The sequence below is a fragment of the Melanerpes formicivorus genome, unplaced genomic scaffold (genome assembly GCF_026170545.1).
Source record: "Melanerpes formicivorus ecotype bairdi unplaced genomic scaffold, bMelFor1.0.p_v2 SCAF_48, whole genome shotgun sequence".
Classification (NCBI taxonomy): Eukaryota; Metazoa; Chordata; class Aves; order Piciformes; family Picidae; genus Melanerpes; species Melanerpes formicivorus.
Genome location: NW_027142400.1, coordinates 2,327,974 through 2,355,005, shown reverse-complemented (window position 1 = coordinate 2,355,005; position 27,032 = coordinate 2,327,974). Strand labels below are relative to the sequence as shown.

Genomic DNA, 27,032 nt, shown 5'->3' with positions numbered 1-27,032 from the left:
GTCACTGTTGTTTCTGTATTGGACAGAAATCTAGTGAAAAATGTTTGAAAGTTTGTAACTGCAGTTTCAGTCAGTGCTATACAGTTATGCACTACTCAGGCCATAAAAATCAGTATATTTCAGTTATGTCTGAGGACCAAGATAGAAAGGACATTTTTCAGTTTGGATGACTCAGTATTTTTTTTATAGTTTATTACCATTGTATTACCTTTTACAGAACAGAAATCCAAGCCTTCATATGTGCATATATGTGCATACATAAAAAGTCCAAATTCAGTATGAACGTACTTTCTCAAACAGATCTTTACCTTTTTTACAGTGCTTTTTTTCCCCACTAGCATCAAGCAGAATTTTAACTTTATGGCTAACTCAACAACGTTGACTTTGAGTCAGAAACCAGCCACAGCATTATCTACCATATTTCTTGCACTGAACCAAAACCCTCAACATCTTGATTTCTAGTGATGGGAAGTCCATAGCTATTTATGTGATAAATCTAGATGCTGCCATTCAGCAGATTAAAAAGATAATTTCATTTATCCAGATATTTTAATCTTTATTGGAGAAGCTCTGGCTGTAGCAATTAAAAAAAAGTTAGTGACTGCAACTCACCTTTCACTTTCCAGTAACTACAATCCAGTTTTGCTGATGTGACAGTGGCTATTTTTAACTACAATAACTGATTATCAACCAATCAGGGTAATGTACTTTGTCTGGCAAGGCATACATCAGCTTTCATTGCTGCCTACTTGCCACCATAGTACTATTTCCAACATGCAACTTCCACTTTCAGGAAGGCAGCAGGAAAAACAAAGCCTGCATCTCACATTTTACAGCTAGAAATCCTCAATTCAGACCGTATCTTTCTACCTCTGATGGTAGGGATGGGATGTAAAAACTGAAGACTGGAGATTTTTCACCCAGATACTGAGGTGATCTCCATGTATGACTTAAACTTTTCTAATTGCTAATTAAAAGTCAAAGGCATTGGCATACAGGAACTTGAATTTCATGCCTTTACACTCAGAACATCAACAACTGAAAAGGTGTCTCTAGGTTGTTCTCTGAAATCTATCCAGAACTCTAGCGGAAACAGCTACCAACAGCTCACTCATTACAGGGAGTTTCAAGAAGCAAAAAGATAAGCTAGAATGCCACTCGTCTGAAATAACCCACAAGTGCCTTTGAGATACTCGACAGGATTAATCTGTTAAGAAGTAATGTAGAGGAGTTATGGAGTTCAGGCCTTTTGATGTTTATGTGTGTGGGGAAGAAGGAGAATTTTTTATCCATTGCAGCAAAGACACTTTTTACATGAGTACAAAGAATTTGGAATAAATGTGACTCTTTGTATCTGCATAAATAAAGCTATGTTTAGACAATGAACCAATGAACCAATGAAGTATTCCTCATTATGATTTTCTTACCGGTAGTAGTGTTTCCTAACAACAATTCTGCTATCTTACTTACACAATTAATGTATTTTCTTTGATACTTGTTAGTGAAATATTTCCTTTGTACCATTTAACACAATGCTATTCCTTCTTACTGCTGCAAGACAAAAAAAAACAGGAGTTACATGTATATCTAAGATGGTTGTTGCTCACTAACTCAGTCATATGACCCTCCTTAAGTTGTGATATATGCATTACTCATGCATAACAGACATGGCTAGTGCTGCAAGGAGACTACCACTTCCCTTCAGCAGCCAGCAGAAGCAGCCAAACCGGTTTACCAAGATGAAGCTATGATAATTAGCAAGGATATTGCCACCTGAGTTTGAACAGGATTCCTGTGAATGCAAGTAGTTAAGTTGAAACATCAGAAACTAAATCATTGCTATGCTTTCTTGTGTGAAGTTATCCAGGCTTGCAACTGTCAGGAAATATTTCTTCCCTCTGGGAAGTGAAGCCAAGGCACACTCTTGAAGCCTCAGCTGCAGTTCCAGTTTAAGGCCAGAAACACAGGAAATCTTCAGACAAGCTCAAATATTTCGAAATGCAAGGAAGAGTGAAGCTAAAGCACAGGGTACAATCGCCCATTTTCTGCCTGAATATTTTCCATCTGTGACCACACATGCATATTCTTCACTGAAAGCTAAAACATTTAATATGCAAGTGCAACTTTTGTTTAACACAATGAAAGACATTTGATTACTTACGTTATAGCAAGATCATCTTAATATGGAGACAGTAAGTCTGATATTCAATATGTGAAGTGTTTAATTGTCTTTGCTTGGAAGACAACCATTTTGCTGGTTTGACACACCTGTCACAATTTTACAATACATGAAATAAACTTCACAGTATGCACATCCTCACATTGTAATTGCCAGATTGTCCGGGGTAGTAGCAGGGAAGGAGTTTCATAAGCAGGCCTGTCTTCCACATCAAGACCATTTCCAGACACAGAAAACTCTCTTGCATATGCTACAACAGATGAGTCTCACCACAGTAATTTCTTTCTTAAAAATCTAGTTTATTGCACTTGTCTCAAAGGACAAACAAAACAAAAACAAACTAAATACAGAAATAAAAGTTAAAAACCCATTCTAATTTAATTGAAACTACCCTAAAAAGTAGTTTGACAAGAGCTCTTGACACCAATTTAACATTAATTACCGTAGCAAGGTATAATATACAGTAAATCAGCAATTAGCAAGCTCAAGGCATTACTAAGATGACTTTGCAAAAATGTGATACAAAAGTGTCACTATTAAATAATGCCATTGTATTTTAGCATCTGGAGCTTGGCAGGGCACAGAGGTGAACTCATGTCCCTTCTCCAAAGCGATTGACTTGGGAGCTGCCACAAAATTCCTTTAAACCAAATTTCAGCTTCTTTAGGGTCCTCAAGATACCAAACTATGCTTGCATAAAACAAACTGGGTTACTTCACAAGCTGATGCCATTACAATCCACTGCCAGACAAGCTAAAAAACTCTCTGGGGCAATCTCCATATACGGATGAGACAACAACAAACCAAACATACCATCTTGTAAAAGGGAACCAAATCTATCCTCCATGTAAGCCTGGAAGATCAGACAGAGAACTGACAGCCAATATTACAAGTGCTACTAAAAAAAGTGACATAACTTGGTTCTCTCTCCAGCGACTCACATTCTCTCACCTTGCACCATGTTTGTTCCAAGTTTTGTGCAGTACATGCATGAATTATTCTGAAAGAGAACAGAGATTAAAAAGCAAACACATCCTTTTCTGTATGTAGTAAGTTCTCAAAACAGAAATGTCTTCTCTTTTCAACTACTGTTCCTTTCCAAAGCTGGCTCTTTTACAGTATTGATTAGCAGCTGTTTAAAACATTCTGATGATTTATAAGCTTAGAATAAACACAAAATAACTCCTCCGCCTACATACTGAACTCGGGTTCTCTCATCTGTAGTTCTATTGCTTAAAAAAGATGAGGTATCTGTCAAAGATTTAGTTTAATGAAAAATAAACAGCAATGATTAACTTAGGTTACTTCCCAGTACCTCTGCTGTAACATCTGTTAAGACACTTCAAAATTTAGCTAACATAGCTAAAAATCAGAATATTGTTAAGTAATTTCTCACAATATCACCATTTTTAATGGGACCTAGAGGTAATTCTACCAACTACCATTTTTTCTTTTAATACACCTAAGTTTGGTACTCAAAACAATTTGAGTCCAAATGTTAAAGCACTGTCTGGAGGCACAAATACAGTACAACAGGAATTATGAAAGCTGCCTTGTACATTCCTGTTTTGTGTTACAAACCCAACACACAATTTCTTCTTATTCCAAAGTGAGACTTACCGTCAAAATCTGTCAGCTTCATGATGGCTGTGTGAAATGGGCAAAAGTTCCCCTGATATTAGGTGTAATCCAAACTCCTCCCTTGTGAACAAAGTCAAATTAGGAATCAAATTTACAGAAATGGAAGTTTAGTATGGCCTTGCAGGTTATTTCTAAGGAAATGGATCAAATTAAGTTCAACACCAATGCTGTGTAATCGTGATGTTCTGAGATCTTACTAAGAAATACTTTATCTTATTTTCTTCCATGCTTCAAGGGAAAACTGTAAGTATATGTACAGCAGTTGGAAAGTGTTCCCATCAGCTTGGAGGTCCAAGTCCAAGAAGAAATTGAAAAATGCTTAATGTTTCTGCCGTAAAGAAATATTTAATGCAACAGAATTCCTTCTCAAAATAAGTACACATGTATTAGTGTGCATGCTGTTGTGAAATAGTCACTTTCATTGCTAGTAAGATTAACTTAAGAGTTATATTTCCAAAGGAGCTTCTACAGTAGTACGGTATAACAATTGCAGTATGCCACACCTAAAGAGTCTCCCAAGAGATAATGGAACAAACATCATAACTCACAGCTTGGGGGTTATTTAACAGGTCACTTTTTCAATACAAAAGTGCTAATATCACAGGTCCAATATGAGTGGCTTTTAGATCCAACATTCTGTACATACATTACATAAACTCTGTCCTTCTGTTTTTCTCGTTGCTTCACAAGCTTGAGAGGCTTCATATCACTTCCCATTCATCTTCAAAATCATCAGTGGGGAGCAGAACAGAAGTGTTATTATTTTTCTGCAAATTATGGGAATGGCTAAAGGTCTTAGTGAGGCGCTGGAGAAGGGATCCTGAAGCACTGATTGCCCACAGTTCATCTAGAGGGGTCACTGCAAAGCACAAATTATCCATCTTTTAATTAATATAGCATGTTTCAATTATAGACATTAAGAAAATTGTATTTGGCTCTATTTTCCTAATTATACACCGAGAAAGTTTTCTTTCATGTGGTGAAAGCACCCTTGGTGAAACTGTCACAGCCAACAAAGGATTTAGATTATACAGCAATCTCTCCATATGGTCAGCTTGAGCATCGTAAGTCAGAAGTAAAGCAGACATCACAGTGTTTTGAACTGTCATGCAGGACCAACTTGCCTGTTAAACGTGAGACATTTCCAGGAATCTTCTTCCAGTAGTCTCCTGCTGGATTCTTGTCAGTGACACCATACCGACGAGCTACATCTCCATTTGGACAGCGTGCCCAGACAGTCCTTGCACTTATAGCCAGCTGACAAGCCTGCAAACCTAAGAATAATTGGACATGAAGGAGGAACAAATCACAGACTTTCTATATATTAAATAAATTTGCAGGGAAGTTTATTAAGACAGTAAGAGTGTAAGCATTTCTGTATGTTAATACTAGAGAACTCTCCATTATAGATGGCACAAAGGAATACCCATTTCTCCAGGAGGTTTTCCAAGAAAGGAGTGTCAAGAAGACAATTTAGGACTACACATTTCTTTACACTGACTTTAGGGGAGTTCAACTGAGTAGATGCTATTTGATTTTGAGCTTCTGGCCTTGTGTAAGCAGAGTATCAGAAAGTAGGCCATTTGCAGCACATGAAGCACTGGTGAACAAAAAAGCTTTTTAATTGGAGACTTTGTGCTCACTGCACCTTTTGACCAGAAGGATGTAACACTGTGGTTCCGTTCTGTTATGTGGACACAGCCAAAAGCAGCAACTAATTAGAGGACTTTTACAATAAGCTTTTAGAGCTTCCACTCTGTTTTACTACCGTATGGGAAATAATCCAGCAGTTATACCTTCAGTTTGTCTAAAGTTGGTTAACATTACAGATACTGTGGAAGGTTTTTGTCCCATCATCACAAGCAAGTCCTCCACAACTAAGTGCCATGCACTTACGCAGTGCAAGAGTCTTTAACAAGCAGCCAGCATCAGTATGCAGTTATTTTGAAAGAAACAGCTAAAATATAGCTTTATTTACAGGTAAACAAAAATGTGATTACCTAATCTAGAATGCGTTCAGCACACAGGAGTAATAGAAAAGTGTGCAAAATAGCATTAGGTTTTTGTTAGCCACATCTAGATATGCCATGGCACATTTAAATGAAAAAGTGCCCCCAGCACAGTAGTCTCCAATTGCTCAGGAACACTGCTTCAGTTCTAACTGAAAGGGAATAGTATTGTTTATTAATTCAGTGGCAGCAGCCCAAAACAACACACAACAGAAAATCATCCAAAAAACCCCCAATCGAACAGGTTTGTCTTAAGATAACTACTTAGTGCTTTTAAGTAAACCCAAAGCACTCTTTAAAAGAAACCCTGTATCCAATACTTAACTATGTTTCCACAAATAAGCACACTTCATCACTGAGAAAAATACTGGGTTTAAGTGTTGGCTATCCAATTTTAAAGGCAACAGGAAAGAAACAAACAAACAAACCCACTGAGAAAATGGCAGAAACAACAAGGAACTGAAGCACTGGGTTTTTTTTACCTGGTACATGTTCCCAGTCAGTGCCTACAGGCATTTCATCTGTAATTCCAACTCGTACATGGACATTCCATTTGCTATCAATTGCCCACAACATCTGATCATTTGCACTTGAATGAATGATGACCAAGTTGACTCCGACTGGCTATAAAAATGAAACACAGTACTTAAACTTTGTACTTCTGAATCTTTGTACTATTTTATCACTTGTGCTTCACAGAAGTAAAGCAAGAGAAGTAACATATTTACCAGGTACTAAAGACAGGAAGAAATGTAACCGATACTTTGTCATTGCACACAATTACCCATTTTCCAAAAAGTCAATCCCTTCCTGAACAGGAAAAGAACATGAATGAATGCCACAGGAAGTTACTGATGAAGATACTCATAATTAAAGTTCAGCATCTAAGCCTAATAATATTTGTATTTGTTTAACCACTGTGACTCCAATCAGGTACAGTTTCAACTGCAAGTTAAGAGGGAACCCTTCCACGAAAACACATAGGGCAGTGCTTTCCTTATGCCTTCCAGAAAGTTTTCTTAACATAACTAACCCTCCACTTTATTTTTAAATGTATACAAGCAGTACCTTTTCACTGTTTGAATGTCTCCCCTTCACAAAGATATGCCGATCTGCCTTCTTCCCATGACTTCATTCTACAGGAATACAACTGTGGAACTCACTGCAGACCACTGCAGTACTGGAGCAGCCACAACACTGCTGGCAAACCCAAGTGGAACGCACTTCCCTTCTGCTCCCAGGCAAGACCTTACTCCACCTGTTTCTATGGAGATTTGCCTTAACTGCTGTTCAAAATCCTTGTTTCTCACCACAACATTTTACAGACATCATAAAGATGGTTACTTTGTAGGAAAATGTACCAGCTAACAGGTTCAGTGAATGCAGATATCCTGCAAAATGTACTCTAAATAAAACACAGCTAAGAACAAGAGAAAAAGTTTTCTCTGCATCAGTCTAACAAAGACACTGAAAAAACTCAGTAAGATACACTGAAATACATCAACACCTCAAAGAAGTTCTGCATTTCTTGCTTTAACTTCAAAGGCATAAGGTGAATTTCCAGTGTGATAAACAGAAGAACAAGCAGCCCTTTGTCATCTATAAACCCAGGAATAAAGAAGCATGCATTTATAAGCACACAACCTAGTCCCAGATGGGCTTTCTGTGTACATAACAGTTACTTGCTCTGGTTTTGCTGTTACAGTTCTTGTAATGCGTCTGACCCGGCTATAACCAAGTTCAACTTGCATCACCAAATCAATCCTGTCTATTCTGGTTCCAAGACCTTGGACAGATTATTTTCCCATGTTTTCATGTGCTCATTAGGTACCTTCATACTGTTGGAAGCTTGAGGCTGATATAGGCTTGAGAAGTGTTTAGCTCTGATCACAGAAAATTCATAATGGCTGCAGTTTGAACACTTACACTAAATCACTAATTGTCTTTAAGAATGTTGGTAACACAGAATCTACAACTGTCTAGCTACTTAAAAGTTGAAATTAAACTACTGTATTGGAAAAAAACCAACAACCCACAACAAAAACACAAACCAAGCAACAAAATCCCAAACCCAGCCCAAAACCAACAAACCATAAACCCCCAAACAAATCCAAAATCAACAACCAAAGAAACAAAAAACACCCCAAATCACAACAAAACACCCTAACACCCCTCCCCCCACTAACTCTGCCCTCTCATCTTGCTGCCTCTTCACTGGTAGTGATCCTTATTCTTGGCTCTGTTTATGTTTCTCCACTCCATTTTTATTTGCTTCTTTTTATGGCTAATTTGGCTCATTCTTTCCCATGTCATCCTGCTCACCTCCCCATTGTCAAGTGATGTGCCTCACTACTGTCCAGCTTCACTGCATCCCCCTCTGTATTTCTATTCATGTAGTCTCAGATTTTAAAGTAAGGGAGCTATGCACATAACAGATCTTTGTCCTTGTAAAAAATAAAATAAATTACAATCCACTGATCTCCTTTTCCCAGCAAGGCTGTTCTATCACAGTCATCTCTTCCCCCATCTCCTTCACACCACAAATGGCCAGTGTGTCTGCCTATGCTCCTCCCCGACACAAACTTTACGTACCAACTACAGTCCTCCACAATCTGTGCCAAACAGCTTCGTGTGACTCTTGCTATTGGACAGGTGGGATTTGTGCACAACAATTCCCCGAGACAATGACTGAGTGCTTGCATCTATAATCTAAGCCTGTGTATTAGTACAGATTTATACATAGCATAAACTAAGAAAAGCAGAGAAAAGACCCCAAAGGAGTGGCAAAAGTTGTTTGATGCTCTGATACTACCACAGGTTCAAGTATAATCAAAGCAATTATGTCTATTCTGCAGCACCCTTGGACCTAAGAAACAAACTGAAATTACCAAGTTCAGGGTAGTATCTCCATAAGCTTGACCAAAAAATCCTTTTGTTCTTTGTTTTTCTAAGCAAGGTCCTCCTTACTCCTTAAGTCTCCCTGCCTCTCTGGGTATGCTACTTTCAACTTCTCTTCCTTTTTCAGGGTACTTAGTTCCTTCTGATAAACTCACTCTCATTATAAAAAATCCTGGCAATGCACTGGTGACAGCATCCAATGCTCTTAACAGACCTCCCCCCTCCTTTCCACTGCAGCCTTCTGCTGTGAAACAGGCATGAGGCACAGTTACAGGACAGCTAGTGGTGTGATTTTATACAGCAGCTTTTGGCACAACTCAGTGAGAAGACATTGAGATACAAGTGCATGTAATTCCTAGATCCTGTTGCAGAGGTTTTGCCTCTGAGTTTTTTGCCCAGAAAGCAGCCATCTACAACAACAACAAAAAGGTATTCGCATGGCTACCACAGCAAGGTAAATGAAATTACAGATTGCATCAGGTTGGAAGGGACCTTCAAAGGTAATCTTGTCCAACATCACACACACTCCCCCTGCAGTGACATAGAATCATGTATGTTCTTGACATAGAGTCATATAAATGTTTCATCTGGAAAAGACCTCTAAGATTGGAACAACCACACTGACAACATCTGGGATATCCCTCATTTTCACTAGGTTTTTATTACTATAAGCATGCTTCAAGTATTTAATAATCTATGTAACTCACATAAAAAAGAATCAGAACATTTTCTATGTCACTCTGCAATACATGCACAGACTCTGTGTATCTATAGACATCCACTATGTCTTTTCTGCTGCAACTATCCAGGATGAGAAAGACTAAACATAATATTCTCAGCCTGTCCAAACTCAGTCCTTTTTATGATGAGTTGGTGGATGCCAGCTGCACAAATGTTCTCTTTGCCTCCAAAAGACAAATCAGAAAGACTTTCAGCTGATCCAGGCCAGGCTGCAAGGTCAGATCAGAGATACTTCTCATACTGCTGACCATTATCTGTCTATCAGATAGCTACTTTCATAGCTAACCGACAGCCAGACCCTCCCAACTAGTGTAACAAACTACACAACTTACAGAGACCCTCCCATAATATAGATCCATTTGCACATTATTTTATGAACTCACAGAATACATCTGGTTGGAAAAGACCTCAGAGATCATTCAGTCCAACCCTCAACCCAGCACTGGAGGGTCAACATTAAACCATGTCCCCAAGCATCAGGTCCACATACTGCTTATACACCTCCAGGGACAGTGACTCGACCACTGCCCTGGGCAGACCATTCCGAAGTTTGATAACCCTTTCAGTGAAGAAATATTTCCTAACATCCATCCTAAACCTCCCCGGCACAGCGTGAAACCATTTCCTCTAGACCTGTCACTTGCCATCAAGGAGAAGAGGCTGCCCCCTCCTTGCTCCAACCTCCTTTCAGGTAGCTGTAGAGAGCTCCCTTCAGCCTCCTCTTCTCCAGACTAAACAACCCCAGCTCCATCAGACGCTCCTCACTGGCCATTTGCTCCAGGCCCTTCCATGAGCCTTGTTGCCCTTCTCTGAACACACTCCAGCACCTCAATTGGGCACAACACTCAAGGTGTGGCTTCATCAGTGCTGAGTACAGGGAAGCGATCCCCTCCCTGTTGGCCATGTTTCTAACACAAGCCAGGATGCCATTAGCTTTCTCAGCCAGCTGGACACATTACTGACTCATATTCAGTCGACTGTCAGCCAATACCCACAGATCCAATCACACATCCCCAGGTCTGTAGCTTACCATGGGGTTGATGTGACCCAGGTGGAGGACCTGGCACTTAAACTCCATTTGAATGAAGGCTGGAAATCATTGACATCAAGAAAGCACAAGCAACATAACATCAGTATTGAACAGAATGTTTTTCATTCAGACTTTTGAAGAACATCTTGCTAAATTCAATGCCCTTTTTCTCTCTGCAGGGAATATCAACACGGCATATAAGGGAAGGAAAGATGAAAGGAAAAATGAATCTATGTTTAGTCTTCCTGGAAGCCCTGTGTTCACCTGTAATGCTGTCACTGAATCGTCAGAAAAAGATTACTGTTTACTGACTGAAAAACTGGAGTTCTGTTTCCCTCAGAAGCCTTAGAATAACGACATGACCCTTTCCTCCCACTTACTTTTTTTAGTGAATAAACAGATGAGGGCCTCAGTTGGGAACCTCCAATCTACAGCTAGCAGAGTCAGGGAAAAAAGGCAAAACCAAGGAGTGAACTCCTTGACCTCTCCTTTATCAACTCTATATGGTTTATTTCAAGGGATTTCTATGACATAAAATCCTAGAAAAGGCCATACCAAACCTATGTGACTATTCAACACAACAAAGTTCAACAGAACCATAAAACACTCTTAAAATATTTAGTACAACTGTTCCTTACAAGTAATTTGAAAAACAACTTAATGCAATCAGTTTAAAAATCATACAAACTACACCCTTACCCAGGTTTGCCCAACTGTATTCTGGCCACACTGCCTTATACTTCATATCATAAAAAGTAGTGTAGGAGATTATAAGATGTCTGTAATTACCACAAGTATTTTTAATAATGCACTGGAAAACTGAGCTATCAGGAAAGAACAGCTAAGTTTTTACAGAAATGTACATAGGAAACACTATGTGCTAGGATTTCCAATGAAAGATAGTTTAGCACTAGGTAATACAAACCTTGTCTAAGCAAAGCTCTGAGTAATGAAGGCATTTTGGGGCTTTGTTTTTTTTTAAAGCAGACCTTTAATGAGCATCAGTAAAACCTCCTCTCACACAGGCTATGCCAGTAAAGTGTTTTTAAAATTTAAATCTCTTACCAAGGAAAGTAAAGCATTTTTGTAAGGTAAAAACACACGTTTTGAGCTTCAGCCTTGCCTGACAATTGCTTTGACAACTTAAAGCAGTTATTAAGCTGTTGCTTTTTCTGCTGTTGTGCTTTTTATGCTTTGCCTACATTATTTCACAGGTTTGTGATGAAAACCTCACATGCCTTTGATAGTAACAGAAATTAATTCCTGCACTACTTTATGAAAAAAAAAAGTCTGTAACCTTTATGTGATAGTATTAATTTACATAGCTCTGGAGGAAACCGAAGCCAAGCAAAACCACAACAAAACACCTGTAAAAACACCACATGAATTCAGGGAGAGGACAAAAAAAATCCCAACACCAACCAAAATAACAACATGCTACACCCATTCTGAAAAGTGATGATCTGTCAGAATGAAGAATACATCCTGGAAGCCATAGGAACACCGAAAATGCTCTCAGGATAAAACTACTACTCATCTAGTAGCACTCATCCAGTGCTAAAGTTCTGGACTAAATACTCTCTCAAACTATGCAGTGTGATACATTACTGGATAAAAACAATCATATTCCAGGGGTCAGTAGTAAGGTCATTGCCTCCCAGATACATGATCCATTTACCAAATTACATAGCCCACATTCTTCCACTTTGCTCATTTCTAGGCTTCATTAGACTTAGGTTCAGTAGACAGGGTCTTCCTACAGAGCAGACTATTCAGCATTTGTCAGCACTTCACCTTCTTACAGTGCTATCATAAAACAAGGGGACAGTAGTACACCAAGAGGGTATTTTAGGGGCCTCCAGGCTTCTAATTCAGGTTGAAGGGTCCCATGTGTCCACCACTTATCCAAAGGCACATCCTTACTCAGTGTGGACTTGCTGGCTCCCTGAGGTTCGCTTCAGTGACCATACAGTCTGAGCTTAGCACCTATCTGTGCTCCTCCTATTTACTTCACAAATTCTAAACCCCCAACTACAAACCTGTCAATGAGATCCAGCTCCCCCCCCATCGCTTTTGGACCCAAACAAGCTGTAATTCAGTCACACAAGAAAACAGCAATAAAACCTGCTCCAACCAGAATTTAGAAAATGCAGATGTAGTTTTAATGAAAATGAAAGAAAACAAACAAAAAAATCCCTCTAACATTTAAGTTTATAGCTATCTCTCAAAATCACTGTTCGAGGATCCCTATTTATTAAATACTTCCGGCTATCACTATCTTCAAGCACCTGAACAGTTCTCCTGAAACCAAGGCACACACTTGGTAAATCCTTTACTCAAGAACTTTTACACTGTTACATTTTTATTTTTAAATAGAATAATTTTCAAAACCTCTCAAAACTCAGTAACTGCAGTTACCTTATTTACCCAACCAAATGTTAAATTAATTTCTCTGAGAAATAATTAAAAACATACTTGGGCACATTGGAAGAGCGCAGATATGAGGAGGTTTCTAGTACCGAACAAATGAAAAGTACGGGGAAAAAAAAGAAGGTCCCACTTCCCACATTTTATTGTTTTCAGTGTAAGTAAGTCCTGTCAAAAAGCAAATAGGTCACCTTGAGATCATATTTCAAAAGGACATGGAAGGATCCCCTCCTCAGTTTTCTGGGTGTATTTTGTTTTGTGCACTTTTCGTGATCTGAGGCCTCTGGGTGCTGATAATAGCTATCTAATGTCACAGGCCACAGGCACACTTTTCTGAACATAGTGATAGCAGTGCCTGAAAACAAGTACCAGAAGGCTAAAACTCCAAGGCAGAAAAATACAGCAAAGTAATACAGTGACAGCTGTTTTCTTAACTTGCAACAAAAAGATAATAAGCACTGAAATGAGCAATGGAATCAGGCAACCTTAGCAAAAATGCTGGAACTGCATTTTTTTCAGTATCTAAAGCACCTTTTATGTAACTTACTTCTTAAGAAAGGCATACCTGCTAAAAATAGTATATATTTGAACCTAAACATGATGGTACTCTAAATCAGCCAAACAAAATGCACTGCTGATGGAGCTTTGATCTGGTATAGTTATGTGCAACCCATCTCAACACAGTTACTCTGACTACTGCCAAACACAGGTTTTGTCTACAGCATCTTGAAAAGTGCAGTCCTCCAGAAAAATCCTCTCCCTATTAATGTCTTCAGAAGAGCTCACATGAATAAAGATATATGGAACAACAGACTAGGTAGTCTGGTCTATTGATAACCACAAGATTTAATAAGCATACTACCTCTCCAATCCCCACAGAACTGTTCTAATAAAAGATACTTCCTCTGTATCCCATCTTAGTACTCCAACACAGAACTCATAGCAACTCAGAAAGATATCTGTGCTGGGTAATGCAAGCTAGTCCATGCTAGTAAAAACAACCAGGCTTGAACAGCGATGCTCAAGAACCTAGTTTTCCACAGCTAGTACATTCAAAAGCAGCATGGATGATTCTAAAGTGAAGGTTACAAAGCATTTTCAATGAAAAAAAATAATTCCCACCCTCTCCATATATCAAATCCTAGAAGATCATTTCACCCTTCCTACATTTCAGCTTTGATTTTGGCACCTACCATAGAAAGATGTAATGGCAAAACATGGTCTTGGAAGAGTGCTCACCAGTTCCTCCTGTAAGTACCACTTAACACAAAACTGGCCTTAATAATAATAGCAACCTTACAGAAGAATGCAAAGTGAGGCACATGCAGAGGAAGAAAGTCTCCAGGTTTGCAGTAAATATTTTGTAAGGTAAGCATAACTTTATTTCCTTTCCTTTCTTTAAAGATCGTGACAACCATTTCTAACACATCACCACTCATCTGTAAGGCACAATCAACCTTTACACTGAACCTAACTTAAGAGAAAGGATCATACTGAGAAGAAATTAAATCTAGCATATATTAATCTTGCAGAATTACAGAGAAATTTCCTAATTTCAAATAATATTTTGACTACCATCTGCTTTGTAGCTTAAACAATTTTTGAATGACAGCTGAAGTGTGAGCAGCTCTTTTTTTTGGTGCAGGAGGAAAAATAGCTTGTAAATCAGTAAGAGTTTAGGCTATCTTCTCTTACCTATGATATCTATCTTAAAATATAAAGAGACAATTACTAGGTTGTTAAAAGAGTAATTTCTCCTAAGTTCTTCTTACATGACATGCACATAACTGCAAGAGATCACTTTACAGGAAACTTAAGTTAGGAGGTACTCTTCTGCTGAGACCCTGGGAACTACTAAAGGATTGATGAAAGATTTATACAGTAGCCAAGTAGTACACACTTCTTCAAATAAGCTCTTTTTAGTCCATGGTTCAGACAAGCCACAAGGGTATTTAAACAGACCTCCTGATTACTATTTTTTTAATCCTCTTCTCTACAGAATTTGGTTACAAAAGAGCAAAGAGAAGTAACTGAACAAGTGGCAATTAATAAACTGTTTTTATAGATTTTTAGAGCAAGGCTGATTGTTTACAATCCATAGACGATTGATCACTCACTAGAAATACTTATCTTGGTCTTTGTTTCTTTTAATCCTATTAAATAAAGTTCTGCTTATCTGATAGATCCTTTAATGTAAATCTCAGAAGGTGATTCTTAAGGCCAGTTTTTATGTTAAGTAGTACTTGTTGGAAGTGTTTCTCAAGATCAGATTTTGCCTCTGGATCTTTTTTAGAAGGTGCCAAAAACCAGTGCTGGAACGTTGAAAGAATTCTTTTCAAACAAGTGTTCAACTTCTCAGGACCTTTCAAAGCAATTTAATACTTTTTACCCTTTGATCAACTTCTACTCCATAATCACCCACATTAGTCTTATTGACTATATAATATATATAATTATAAATAATAACTTCTTTAGTCCAGAAATCTGAAAAGCATTAAATCTTCAGAAATGTACATGCACACACTTATAAAAATACACACTCTAGCATCTATATAAATAGTCTTATATTTCCTGGTAATTTTTATTCCATTAAATTTTATATTGAGACATGCTGCAGCAGATACTAGTTTCATCCTGTGTATTAACAACAGAATGAAAATCACTGTTTCTTAGACTAAATAATTTATTCAAAGAATTTTGATCACCTTTGTCAATGTCCTTAAAGCAGCTCTCAAAAAGCTACTCAACTACATAACTATTTTGACTTCTAAAACTGCAGAACAGAATGGATGAAGCATAGAAGACATCCACACACAAACTACTATGCTCAAGATACTGTAATGATGTTATCAACCACTTTGAAAGTGTTGGATAAAATAAAAATGAGGGAGGGCAGATGATGTTATTTTACATCTCAAGAAATACTGCAGTAGGGAGTTACAAGGGGAATGGTGACAAATGAGAATGATTTTAGTCTAGATTAAAAAAGAACAAACCAACCAACCCAGAAATCAACAAAACCACAAACCCCAGCATCACAGTGCAGACTGAAATAAAATTGTATTCACTGCTTTTTGTCAGGAGTAAAAGCTCCTCTAAACTATTGTCTCTGAATACTTCCATGAAGTTGTGCAAAGATGAGTGCTGTGCAACTGCAGCACTCCTTTAACGAGAGGCGACACCACAAAAGTAGAGTCTATAGCTGCTCACAAGCTGTTCATGAGTCATGAGATCTGGGATACAGCAAATCATATTGGCTCTGACATTTACCAGGGAATAACATATCCATAGCTGGTTTTAAATTACGTTATTTGAGAATGCTCCTGTACTTAAAGCAAGTGAAAGGCAATTTCGATTTCCTTCTTCAAATAAAAAATGACCAAATTATCCACAAACACTTCTTACTATTTTTTGTTGTTCTGAAGATAAAATGATGAAACATGAACCATGTCAAAGTCAATTAATGGATAGATAACAGTAAGGTGCTGCTAAGAGGCAAATATTGTTCACAGAATAGTCCACTTTTCAGCCATCATGTTGTCTCTGTTATCCAAATGCTAAGATAGCATTTGGAAATAATTTTGAAGTTCACATATTTTCTAATTTTGCATAAAACCTTTGTAAAAGAATGAATGGCTGCTCTCTCAAGTACTGCAATGACTTGTTTTGGGACAATTCCACCATGTTCAAACAAGCATGTAACCCACGAGTTTTTGTCTCTGCAAGCAGTGTTTGAATTTCTGCCCTTTCACATTGACTCACTAAATTTGCAATGCTGGCAAGAGAATGACACTGCTTTGGGTATCAGAAGGTCATCATTTTGGAAGGGGACATCATCCAGCTTCCTCAATAATCTAGTTGGAAATAACTTGATTTCCAATCTTGTCCACTTAAAAATTTTCTACATAAGCAAGTCACTGCTAAATAATGGGCCATGGCAAATCGCAATTTCTCGTAAACACCTATGTACTGAGTAGCTGAATCTATTTCAGTGGAGGAGTAGAGCATGCACTTAGTACAGACTAAATAGTATCAGTGTAGGGAAGCAGATTTTGGGGATATTATTTCCCTGGATAAACAAATCCTTGGTAAGAAGATACTATACAAGTTTAATTCTCTGTCTCTTGGCCAACTCAGTTTAAGTGGAACACATTCTAGAAGATGCTTTCTCCATTTTTTAAGACTGCTACCCTTATGGAAGACATTATCACTGATACCCTGTCTCCTCTTCCCGCTGCCCTACTGTCTCTTACCAGGAAAAAAAATTGCCTCTTAGAGGTTACGTCAGAAAGCCCCACTTGCCACGCACAAAGAATGAATAGTGTAATCCAGCCTTTGAACAAAGCGACACAGGAACTTTTCTATGTCTGTTATGCTACTCTGCACAACAAGGTGCCATTTCTCCAGGCCTGACTGATCACATTCACAGCACAGAAGTCTAACCAGCACTGTTGTTAACTGATGGGATGCAAATACGCAGTTTCGTTTCCCTGTTGCCCTGCTCTTTGCTGTTACACCCTGAGAATCACATAGTAAGCAGCTGATAGGAGATAAGCAGAACTAAAGATGAATGATCACACACAGGATGTCAGGGATTGGAAAAGACCTCTGGAGATCATCCAGTCCAATCCCCCTGCTAGAGTAGGACCACAGAATCTAGCATAGGTTGCAGAGGAATACATCCAGAAGGGTCTTGGAAGACTCCAGAGAAGGAAACTCCACAACCCCTCTGGGCAGCCTGTTCCAGTGCTCTGTGACTCGTACAGTAAAGAAATTCTTCCTCATGTTGAGGTGATGACGTAAAAAACAAACAAACTATTGCAACTCCACTGACACAGATTTACTTTTGTTTCTTAATATGGCATTTCAAAAGTACCACACATTACAAAATCTTCAAGAGAAATTCTGTAACACTCTAAAATGTAAATCAAATATGCAAACACATCCCATGCTACTATGCTAGATCAGCAGTTAAGTGATGTCATGCCAAGGAGCAAAGAATGAAACCAGTAGTCAGAAGCCTGCTCCATTACAGGAGTCCCAATCCATGACACAGAAAAAAATTCCCATTTCATACTTTAACTTGCAAAATATTAGAGCAGCAATGAAAGCAAGCATTGAGGTTTAAGAAGAGATTAAAAGAGAAAGCAGACACTGGAGAAACCTCTTTTATCCTTTCTCTATATTCAGAAAAGAGGTTCCCAGGGTACTTTAGGAGGCTCCTTTCCATTGTGATCCTCCCAGCTGGCAGGCAGAAATCATACAAAGTTTGCCCATTTTGGGAACAAGAGAGAAGAGCTGTAATTGCACTGCATGCTTATTAATAACTGGATGATAAGGACACTCCCTAAATCTAGGCACAGCACTCTGGCAAGCATCCTAAACTCACAAAGGTGAGGATAAAGAAAGAAGGAGGCACGCACTTCAGCACCATGCACTTCAGCTGAGCCTTCCCACACCCCCTGCTTTGTGCCTTTGTCCAGTTCAACCACTTGGCTAGCACACAGCAAGTATTCAGTATATGGTTCAAGGCTGCATTTTACTATGTGTCCATAAATCTGCTGCGCTACAAAAACAGTAAACCTTCATTGAGGATAGAAAGGAAACCAAAAATCTCTACTTAAAAAAAAAAAAGAAGTTATTTGCAAGGGTTAGATGAATTTGGGTTGACTTATGGTGATAAGGTAGCATATTCAGAGTATGTTATACAGACTCTGTGGGGTTTTCTTTTCCCTTTTTTCCTTGTTTTTTTTCCTGTAGAATTCAAATGTGGGACAAAGTTTTAAGCTTCACATTTAAAGTCTGGCTCTACTGTTTTCATGAGTGTTAAAATTCTTTTGTAAATGCACAGAGCTAAACCACTGAGTTACAAAAATTGTAATCAACATATTACCTGTATAGGTGGCTCAATCATTATCCACGCAGGAAGCATCAAACTTGGGTTAAGAGGCTGAGTTCCCACACGGAAATAAATGCCACCACTGCTGTCACAAGCCCAAACATGCTGATTTCCACAGGTCAAGCTGATCAGTTTAACAGCACCTAATACAAAGAGACTATTGGCAACCTGGCATTTTCCTTTCAAATTCAGTTAATAATGAGAACTTTCATTTAAACTTGATTGTATTAAACCAGTTTTAAACACAGTGACACAAAAATTAATAGAAGTTAATACTTAACTTGTGAGAGAAAACACTGGATTCAAAGAATACAACCAACAGATAGTATATGTCAGGTACTTCTCTTTTAAATCTGAAAACAAATGTTTTATTCATGGGATAATACAACTTCTAAACCCCACTAAAAATATACCATTAAGATAACTGAATTCAAGCAGGGAAACATTCCGTAACAAATGCTGCCAGTGCCTAGACAAACTTTCACATGACCTAATGTGAACTTTTTGCTGTAGCTGGCCACGCTTGTAGCCTTCTAGAAGGTGTTGATCTGCTAATACATTCAGAAAAGAACATTCCCAATACTATCAGCACTTTTATTTTTAAAGAGCATATGCATTATGCACTTCACTGTTAATATACCAGTATCATATCTGAGCAAAAAGGAGCTGATTTTCAATGGATTTACATTCAACAGTGTATGCATTCATTGCACCTACTTCAGAAATGCATCAATATTTAACCCTGTGTAAGTCAGCACAACGAAAACAAAGCTGCAAATAGGTATGTTTTGGAATTTTGGGGCTGAGGGGTTTTTGCATACCAAATCACACCCATCCATCTTGCTATTAAAAGTTCACAAAGTTATTAGAGAAGCACATCTGATATTTTAGATTAAAAAGAACGCTAGCTGTCAGCTGGAACTCTTACTCTTTCACATTCATTTTAAAATAGCCATGTGATGCAATACATGTAACATATGATTTTATTTTTTTTCCCCCTCCCAGTGTCAGGACAAGTAATGGAAAACACATTCTGCAGAAAGAGGGACCCAGTCACTACAGATATACTACAGGAAGAATGCTCTGGTCAGACTCCAAACTGAAGACTCTAAAAATAGGCCCTGCTGGATGATTGAACATGCCAGTGCTGCTTGGGATACCCCATTCTTGGTAAGAGTTCTCTCTTCAGTGATGTGAAATCTGGCAACAAACCCTTGTAAAGTTCATCAGATAAAGAATTTCTTAAAGAGGGGGAAGGCAATTTTATCCCAGTGAGTGCAAATTTAAAGCATTGCTGGGGGAAAGAAGGGGAAACAACAGTACTACATGATTTTTTACTTATCAGCAATAGTAAACAGATCTTCTCATTAAGGCAATATTTAGCTTCCTGAATCACAGAAATTCAAATTATTCTCAGCCTGAAGTTTCCTCTAATCAGATAGCTTCATATTAACAACAAATGACAAAACTATACACAAAAACTTCTACCACTTGGGAACAACCTTCCTCTGCAGGCAGGGGATTGACATTCAGCTACAAAGTCAAAATCTTACTTAAAACCTTATTAGTCCTTCCAACATATGTTGGACTCCAAGTAATGGCTTTGTCACATGAGGTCTCAGCTGTTGAAATGTTCTGATACAAACAAGCATCAGAGCATTCAAAGATGGAATCACATATCACCCACTTGGCATGGCTGACATTATTTATGTCTACCGTACAACTTGATATTCAAAACCGCAGCTCTTATGTAAATGTTTTAGGGTTTCTCCATCCTCCCCCTTACTGTTTTTATTTTAGGAGGTCATGCCAACCACATTCATTGACTGTTTAGAGAAAGTAGCATGATTCAGAGACATTGTTTACTCCTGGAACTTCAAGGTCATCCTATTGCATTTAGAATTTTTTACACTGACATTGAAATCCTAATCAAAATAATTTGCTACATACTACTCCCACTACAGGGTATAAAGGCAAGAGGAAGATACCACCTACATAATATTAATATTTCAGGATTAATGTTGGCAATGCCACCCCTTCCATACAGAATTCTTACCAACATTTCATAGCAACTTGTTTTCCCTCTCCTCCTCTAACTACGGTCCTAATGATTCAGGAGTAAATTTAAACATACACTTGAACAGTAACAATACTTCTCCAATTCTTCATCTCAATTAGAGAAATTAAAAGCTCTTTCAACCTACTACAGTCTACCATATATATATACTTAAATGGAGGAAAAACAGCAAAAACATTTTCACACTTTACTATTAATTCACAGTAACAGGTAAAGTGTCCTGTCTGAAGTATTTCCAGGCCCCAGATTTCTGCAATCCCACCACAGTGTGACACAAAGCTAACAGGAACAGCTGAATGCAAAGGTTGAACTTCTGAACTACTGAAGCTGACAAGCTAGGTGTTATAGTCACCTAGCATCAATTACACTGATCTGTTTTATGTATGCATTGAGGTTTTCAGACAATAAAAAGAGGTTACTTATTACTTCAGTTAAACAGTATCTAAACTGCTGGAAAGCAATGGCATCATGAGAAACATTTGAAACTCTACTAAGCAACATAAGGAGAGTGGGGGTAAGCCTATCTTAGTGTGGACAAGCCTATCTTGTAGGTCAGTGAAGGTAAAAGGCATTGAGCAGTGCTTAAACTGCAGAACATTTTAGTTGATTTGGAAACAACTCATAAGGTGTGGGAAACTTGATGTATAACTGGCAAACAAATTAATTAAAAAAAGATGTATTTTTAAAAACTTCCATGAAGTATTAAGAATTGTATACTAAAACTGTACACAAAGCTTGAAGTCTGACAGCTGTGTGCCTTTCCTGAACCCTGCAGTTAAAATTGCTTTTCTGTTCTCAGACTGGTAACGAACACTGGGAAAACTGCAAGACTTTTGAATTATCTTTAAAATGGTGTGAGAATGGTGCACAGTCCAAATTTCCTTCATTTTCTCTTGAAATAGGAATGCAGATTAGCATGAAGATAAGAATGTTCTAACAGTCAGACTAATCAATCATATTGGAATACTATTGATGAATCTGACATCATACAATACATGAAGCTGGCTTCATTACCCCACAGCCAAACTGGGAGGATATTTAAATGATCAAAACGTGGTCCATAACCTTGGTTTTATATCTAAACAAATAAAAAGAGCAATTAAGCAGCAGCACGTTCTTAATATTGTGCTGAATCATTAGATCAGTATAAATATGAAGATAAGTATTACCAGCTGCATCGCTTACAGATGCTGCAATTCTTGAAGCGTTATTTTTCCTTGACAGGATCCTAATGCAACTTTGGTCACTCTGTTAATAATACAATTAACCACAAAATTCAGGGCCTTGTGCATGGAACTTCCCAGGACCACACAATTATAGTTACACTGTAGTACAAGAACTAGACTTGTTAAATCTATTGATATACCTGCATGGTACTGTGTAACTCTTGAGTTGTCTCAGACTGAAAAACTGTTAGCAGCACATACACATATAAAGTATCCTGCAAACAGTGAACATTGCTCTCCAGCAAAAGTTAAATGAAATGTTATTTGAAAGCCACAGTTGTTCCTGATGGGCTGTGAGGCCCATTATTGTAATTTCACTGTGTTTATTTAGGTAACCCAGTAAATGTAATATTCCGTGTAAGTAAACCAAAAGACACTTCTGAAGGAAAATATTGGCTGTTTGCTAAGAGAGTTTAGAGACAGTCTAGTCAATAAAAATTACATACCTAGTTGAGAGAGATCCAGTTTTGTCCAGTGCATCCCAGTTGGACAGCTGGATGAAAGCGTTCTAATAAATACCTGCCCATGACTATCCAAGCCCCAGATGGCATCTTGGCAAGCAGAGTAGTGCACCATTTCAGCCTCTGGTGGCAGCTGTACCGTAGAAGGATGAAACTGAGGATTCTGATCACTGACACAAAACAGATCCTTGTTGCTTTGGCACAGCCACAGAAAGCTTCCTAAGGAAAGGACATTTCTGTTACTGAAATAATTCCTAATCCATTCTGAGAAAGCTTATACATCTACTACTTCTGAAAGAAAACAGTCAGTATACCTGAAGTAAAAAATCAAAGCTTCTTGGCTATGTTTATAGAGCAAGATTTTGAAGTATAAGTACATATCCTATGCTCTTATTTAGGCACCTCAGCACTCCCTTTCTCAAACTCATTTGAAAAAACCAATAGAGAAAATACACACATAACCACGCACTATCACTTCCCTTTATTCTTTTGCTTTTCTTTATTCTTGACATTTGCCTTCAAAAAATGGCTCTAAATCTCACATGTTGCCAATAAAGCCAGAATACTTTGATAATGCAATAGCTAACTATTATAACCAACAGTTGAATTCCCTACCATGCTCACACTTTTAGGGATAATATGTGCAATTCTGCTGCAGCAGCTGCACTGACAAGAGAAGTACTTGGTCAGTATAGGCCTTCCAGCAAAGTGTCCTCCAAGATTTCATATTACAAACTTTGGCCACTCACGCTGCAGCATTTAGGGGCTACTGCACCTAAAAGACTACGTGTCCCTCTGTTGCACACCATTCAATCAAAGGTGGCAGAATGCATGATATGCTTGTGTTTTGTTTTTTAATCTCCAGTAATTTTACAGAGATATTGCCACCTTACTTCAAATATTTTAGATTCCTGCTAAAGAAGAGTGACCCAAAATATTAAGTAATTCAGGACATTTAATTACTTACATCATTAATTCCACTCTATTTAAAAAAAAAAAAATCAGATCTTACATGCTTGCATCGTTGATTCACTAACCTTCTTTAGATGGAGCTGTGGAAGCCAAAACAAAAATCCATTTTGTGGCAGAAGCAGTACCACGAGGCACAACAGTATTCCAGTAAGTGCCTTTAAAGAAAAAACTGAGTGGTATTAGCAGGAGATTCAATTTTCTATTACAATTTGTTATGATTTAAAATGCTACAATTTTAAAGACATTCTATTGAAATCATTCATTACATATCATCTAGCAAAGATTTTCTATGTAAATGTTTCAAGAAACTGTTGGAAAGTGAAAAAGTGGAGAAATTGTCCTCCTGGCACTTATGTATGCACACAGAAAAGTAGAAATGCAGAACAGAAGAAAGGAGATCAATGGTCATCATCACCTAAATGCATTTCAATGACCTCATAACTGTGTTTCAGTATCTGAAGGGGGCCTGTAAGAAGAGCTTGAAGCAACAGGACAAGGGGCAATGGTTTTAAACTAGAGCAGGGTAGATTTAGGTTGAACATAAGGAGGAAGTTCTTTATAAACAGAGTAGTAAAATACTGGAACACATTGCCCAGGGATGTGGTTGAGGCCCCATCCCTGGAGACATTCAAGATCAGACTTCACGTATCTCGCAGCCTGATCTAGTTGGAGGTATCCCAGCTGCCTGCAGGGAATTTAGATGAGATGACCATTGCGGGTCCTTTCCAACCCAGTGCAATCTCTGAACCTGTGAATCAGGAGATCAGTTTGGTACCAGATTTTAAACAACATTCTAATGCTACTCTTAATGCCTGATCAATGCACTAATCAGAATCTTATTCTGAGAAATCTAGCAGTACAAACAAAGCAAGCAATTTCTCTGTTATCACCGTAAAACTGTAACTGTTTTGCACAGTCATACCCATCGTGAACATGACTCCACTGTGCTACCTGTAACAAGTACAAAAGCTTAAGACTGTCTTCTCATGCCAGAGATGACACAAGTGTAGGTACAAGAAGTGCACAGCTCACTTATGGACACAGAATTTTCCATGAAAAATATTTCCCTTTAAATGGGAAAGTATGTAAGACAAAATGCCAAGGCATCATTTCATTTAGCTTTAAACATGTAATTGTTTATTAAAGCTGCCCTGACTCACCATGGATAATTTTGTGCTGACAGAATCACAGTTAAGTTACTTTCTGCCATTTATTTTTCTTAACTTAAAAATATAAGATATAAAAACACACCAACCTATTAAGTTTCCCTTTGCCACATGGAAGTCATTTTTGCCTGAAGAGATCCAGACACCACTGCTATTAACCCCAAGGAGGCTGGGTTGACACTGAAGCTGCTGTGACCAAAATGCCATTCGAAGTTTATCAGCCACCTTCTCCACAGGTGCCTGAGCTGCTGTTGCCACTGTATGAGTTGCTTGGATTATTGTCTGGAATAAGCTGCATTGGTCAAACACTACATAATCAGTGATGCTTACCTGGGTGGGGGGAAAAAAACAAACAAGAGTTCTTGATAATTAGTTATGCTTTTGGTGTTCATGTTGTATTTACAGGAAATCTACCAAGACTTTAGCTACCTTCACAAGAGTTTATCAACCTTCAAAGTGCAGGATGGGAAAAACAGAAACAGTATGTTTTGAATAAATCTTCCTAACAAACCAGAAGCAGTATCAACCAGCAGCTTGCAAGTCCCTCCCCTATCCAACAATATACTTTGAATTATGCATTTTAAGAAAGCACTTTGTTTTGGCATGACATCTCTCTTCTCCCCCTAAAAACATTTTGAGCTCTGCAAACTAAGATGAAATTTCAGTTTCCCAAAGTAAGAAACCTGCACAGCATAGCAATTTAAATCACATAGCAAAAACTGATAATAGTCCTTCACAACAAAGTCATGGGCATTTTAATTCAGCAAGCTCAAGGGAGTCTAAGCAGGCAACTACGCAAGTTCTGTCACAGACAACTAGGTTGGCAACACTCTGGTGTACTCCTAGAAGCTATGGAAATGCTTGAAGCACAGTAAGAGCAATTTGCCAATAACCTCAAAGCCAAGCTATTCACAACACCCACATGCAAGAACACATTATACATGCATGTGAACTGAAATTCTTTTAACTTGGATAGCCATGCAGACAGATTTTTTTTGTGCAACTGTTTTGATACTCCCTTTTCCCTCTTCTGTCCCTAGGGAAAACAATAAAAGATGGGAAAACAGTTGGGAATTTCAGTCTATATCAGGGACTTCTTGCAGTAACTCAGTTGTTTTTACTCGTATGATGTGAGACTGAATGAAGCAAGCAGCCCCACATATCTCAAAGAAACCTCCACTGAATGGAGAAACATGTAGTAAGTAACCTTGTAAAAACACTTTTATTTATTTCATCTAGATAAGGAAAAGGTACTGGAAGACAAAAGAGGGACTGCATTCAGCAGCTACATTTGACCAATTTGCCTAAAGAGCATGTCCTGTTGCTACTGCTAGGATACAGTCTGGTAGAGCATTTCTTTTATTCTTGAAAACTGCTGTGATGCTGATCTGGATGACCATAGGATATTTTTTTTTCCCTTTTTCTAGCAAACACAAAACAGGATTTCAGCCACAGCCATGCTACAGTTTCAATATATTGAATAAAGAGTGCTGTAATACACCAAACAATTAATTGACTTCTATCTTAGAACATCATGGGAAGACAATACACACAATAAACCCAGGCTAAAAGACTAAACTGAAAGCAGAATTAAAAAATGCCTACTTGCCACCAATGGTTATCATCTCCTTGTGGTTTCTTAGAAACTATACCAGTTCTGAACCACAGATTTCCATGGATATCCAAAGCCCATAATGTCTGCTGATCTCCAAGGGTTATGCACACTGGTTCCAAAGCTTGCATTTCACTGCAAATGCAAATAACTAAGAAAATTAAAAATCTTACTTCAAATTTATGGTTATTTTAATGAAGATCTTACAATGCTGACAGCAGTTTCAAATGATCAAACTCAGCGTGGCCAAGCTCAAAACCACTTTGATTTAAAATTTTCATACTCAATAAATGAAAGTTTCTGAGTTTGTGTAAGTAAAAATAATTCAACAAAAAATGAGTTCTCCAAAGACAACTAGAGATTTGAAACTTGAATATGTAACAATAAACATAGCCAAAACTTAATTTGTTCAGTAAATAATGAAAAACCACGTCCTTTAAGTTTTTGATAAAGCAGCTTCATAAATGTTTCTCATCTAACTCCCTTGCCTGATTCTAAAAACAATACAACTCATTCAGGGACCATAAATAGAAAAAACATACTAATATATAGCAAAGATAAATGTTGGGTTTAGGGCTGTAAGTTTCCTGTTTACTTAGGCAAACAATTTGCAAACTCAGAAAGTCAAGAGGATTGGGTGATAGTACCAGGCATTTAAAAGGTAGAAAACAATGCTATTTCTTTCAGAGAAACT

The 27,032-nt window shown here is 38.0% G+C and overlaps 1 protein-coding gene across 3 annotated transcripts in view; it reads right to left on the bottom strand.

Moving 5' to 3' along the window:
* Positions 1-2,233: 2,233 nt before the first annotated feature.
* Positions 2,234-27,032, bottom strand: part of TECPR2 (tectonin beta-propeller repeat containing 2) — a 44,574-nt gene continuing 19,775 nt past the window's right edge. For 2 of the 3 annotated variants that reach the window (XM_068160147.1, XM_068160148.1), the window contains 8 exons: positions 26,332-26,473; positions 24,816-25,056; positions 23,626-23,715; positions 22,574-22,807; positions 18,819-18,967; positions 6,312-6,453; positions 4,945-5,094; positions 2,234-4,679 (listed from right to left, as the gene is read on the bottom strand). In XM_068160147.1, the coding sequence (XP_068016248.1) occupies positions 4,522-4,679; positions 4,945-5,094; positions 6,312-6,453; positions 18,819-18,967; positions 22,574-22,807; positions 23,626-23,715; positions 24,816-25,056; positions 26,332-26,473 (1,306 nt within the window). In that variant the 3' untranslated portion in view covers positions 2,234-4,521. The remainder of the gene's footprint in view (positions 4,680-4,944; positions 5,095-6,311; positions 6,454-18,818; positions 18,968-22,573; positions 22,808-23,625; positions 23,716-24,815; positions 25,057-26,331; positions 26,474-27,032) is intronic. The other variant, XR_010989957.1, reaches the window with a different exon arrangement.